The sequence below is a fragment of the Ceratosolen solmsi genome, unplaced genomic scaffold (assembly GCF_000503995.2).
Source record: "Ceratosolen solmsi marchali unplaced genomic scaffold, CerSol_1.0 scaffold39, whole genome shotgun sequence".
Taxonomy (NCBI): Eukaryota; Metazoa; Arthropoda; class Insecta; order Hymenoptera; family Agaonidae; genus Ceratosolen; species Ceratosolen solmsi.
In genome coordinates, this window is record NW_011948433.1 from 4096096 (window position 1) to 4099090 (window position 2995).

A 2995-nucleotide genomic window follows, 5' to 3' on the forward strand; every position below is an offset into this window, starting at 1 on the left:
TTTTTTTTTTCCTTGAAACAAATAATTCGCAGCCAAAATACTTACTGGTGCAAAAAAAAAAAAAAAAAAAAAAAAAAATCGGGAAATTTCTCTTTCTTTATTATATCTCTTAGTTTTCAATTTACTCTGCGCTGGGCACTCATTTTATCGATATTTGAAAATGCAATTGTAATGATTGATATAATGAAATAGGAGTAAAATAGGTGTAGAGGGGAGGTCAATTGTAAAGAATAAAGCGGTGTTATTTATGGTTTAGAGATCAATATTTATTTTGATGCTCTTATAGCGTAATAAGCGTGATCCTCTATTTTCGACAATAGATAGGTAATACAAATTTTTATCTGCACTCATAAATATAAATAGTACTCTTTCTCTCTCGATAAAGCATACAACATGCGCGCGCGCGCACACACACACACACACACACACACACACATATATATATATATATATATATATATATATATATATATATTTAACATGGTTCATACACACTCGTTATTCTTAAACTTACTTATAGCGACTCAACCAAGATCTACGAAGTTTTCATGCTCTTCAAATGTACATATTAGCCCGTGTATTATTTATAATTATAATTAATCAACGGAAAAAAAAACTCGCAACTCGGTCGAATCCGATACATTACGTTCAAGAAAAACAGAATTGGAAGACGTCGGTGATTCTTGTTGCGTAAGGCACTTAATTAAAAAATAAAAAATATTACATTTATTTACAGAACAAATAGAAATAAAGTCAAGCGGCGAGACGTAAGAAAAAAAAGTACTCAAATAGGCGTTAGATATCACGGTTCGAGAATTAAAATGTCCGAGAACGTTTGTCATCTCTTTGCAGAATAATAAAGTGTTTGGAGTTTCCCCTTCGTGTCCGTCGTTCGTTAGTTATATTTACAAAAGGCACTGATAAGGCACCGCCTCATAGGCTACTGGCCGTTGGACCGAAAATCGCGGGGAAACTAAATCAACGTACATACATGCGATGCGTTCATTCGCGCCTACGTACTTGCACGCGTATGCATGCACGAGCGCATACACACACACGCACGCGCACACGAACATATGGTATATATATATATATATATATATATATATATACATATGATAGAAACACATATGCACGCGAACGATATCTTCTGTCAGATCTCGCACACGCGTGCCACCGTCGCATCATCTTTCCTTCTCGGTAATCTTTATGTATGTCAACTTTTTTTTTATACACATTTTGTAATAAAGTCAACGGAAGGAACAACCTCTCTCCTATTCTCGCTCACTCAGTCACACACACACACACACTCTCTCTCTCTCTCTCTCTCTCTTCATCTCTATTTCTATCTCTATCTCTCTCGCACTCTCGCCTCTATCTCGCGCGCTCACTCTCTGGCTCTCGCACTCTCGCACACACACACTCTCTCTCTCTCTCTCTCTCTCTCTCTCTCTCATTCACTCTTCCGTATTTACTCTTCATGTTCGGTCACAAATAAGAAGCGGAACAGGTCCGCGCGCAAATAACCACAGCAGCAGCAAAGTCCGACACGTTCGCGAGTTTTTCCCTCGAGGCGAGCGATCACAAGTACAGTATTTAGGCTTCGTTCTATCCTGGACTTTCGGATCTCTCTACCACGGTCTCCAGCACTTCTCCTCGATCGACTCTTTGATCACGCTCTTTCTCATCACGAGGCTCAGGGGCTTCTGCAGGGGCGGACTGTAGACGCGGGGATCGAACTCGGGGTCACTCGTATAGCCGTTAGCAGGCGAGGTGGCAACGTCTCGGTGGCTGACTCCGGTGTAGACGACGGGCGACTGGGATTGCTCCCGGAAGCCCGCGGGCGGAGCCTCGAAGGCCACGGGACTGGCCGCCGACGTCGATGTCGAGCTCGTCGAGGAGCTCGATGACGAGGCGGAGGCCGTACTCGCTGTCCTTTGGGGGATGGGTATGAGGGTCGGCAGTGGTGACGACGGAGCTGGCGAGCTCGCGGGCGACGAGACGGGGCTCGAGGTTGCCGTTGCCGAGGCTGTTGACGAGGGTGCGTTACTCTTGGCGCCGGCGGCTACGAGGGCGACGCTTCCATTGGGAAGTCGCGTCGGCACCAGCTGGAACACCGTGCCGTTCGAGGTCATGTACACGATGCCATTTGATTGCTGCACTTGAATGGTCGACGAGGCGTCGACCTGTGGCAAGATGTGCACCTGCAGCTGAGTGGTGGTCGTCTGGGCGGATTGCAGGGACTGCTGGCCGGCGGCTTGTTGACCGGCGCCGGCGCCGTCGGCGGTACCGAGGCAGGTTGCCAAATGAGCCATGAGACGACGCTTCACCGAGGCCTCGAGACCCGGGAAGCGGCCGACTTCGCTCGCGCACTCGGTAAAACCAGCCCGGAACTTATTGAGGACACTGGGGTCCGTGGCCGAGGCCAGGGCAACTTGTTGTCGCTGTAGACTCTCCAAGTGCTTCACCGTCATCTCGAGGATATCGGCCTTCTCGAGTTTCGAGTGTCTGGCTGGCTGTAATCAGAAAGAAATTTTACGTTAGGTACTTTCTCGCATCTCTCTCGCATACACTCTCGCCCGGGATCGTCGTGACTTTATTATCCTGATACTTACGTCTTTTTTCATTGCATCCAAGATGAGTGCCTTGAGGTCGTTGAGGCAGTTGTTGATGCGAGCTCGACGTCTCTTTTCCATTATAGGCTTGTTACTCTGTAATCATATAAAAATACGATGAGATTAGCGAACGTCTGTAATGTGGTGGTTGATTGATGTATCGTAGGGTGGGGGATTGCGCTAGCAAAAAAAATTATCCGACGGAGGCTAGTAATTTTTGTCGAGTTGTTCGATATTATCCGCGGCCCATACGAGCGACCAAGTATCGCGTGTCGTCGGATAAAGGTGCGATGGGAGAAAGTTTAGTCGGACAAAAATACCAACCCGTCGATTCTCGCTGGATCTTCTCGGTGTTGCCGCAGTTGTCGTGGTACTGGCGG

At 46.8% G+C, this 2995-nt stretch overlaps 1 protein-coding gene across 1 annotated transcript in view; it reads right to left on the reverse strand.

Annotated features, from left to right (window-relative positions):
* Window positions 1–1426: 1426 nt before the first annotated feature.
* Window positions 1427–2995, reverse strand: part of hry (bHLH transcriptional repressor hairy) — a 2254-nt gene continuing 685 nt past the window's right edge. The window contains exons 2-4 of the mRNA XM_011502558.1: window positions 2940–2995; window positions 2616–2711; window positions 1427–2516 (exon numbers count right to left, since the gene is read on the reverse strand). The exon at window positions 2940–2995 is cut by the window's right edge and continues 11 nt beyond it. Coding sequence (XP_011500860.1) covers window positions 1632–2516; window positions 2616–2711; window positions 2940–2995 — 1037 coding nt within the window. The 3' untranslated portion in view covers window positions 1427–1631. The remainder of the gene's footprint in view (window positions 2517–2615; window positions 2712–2939) is intronic.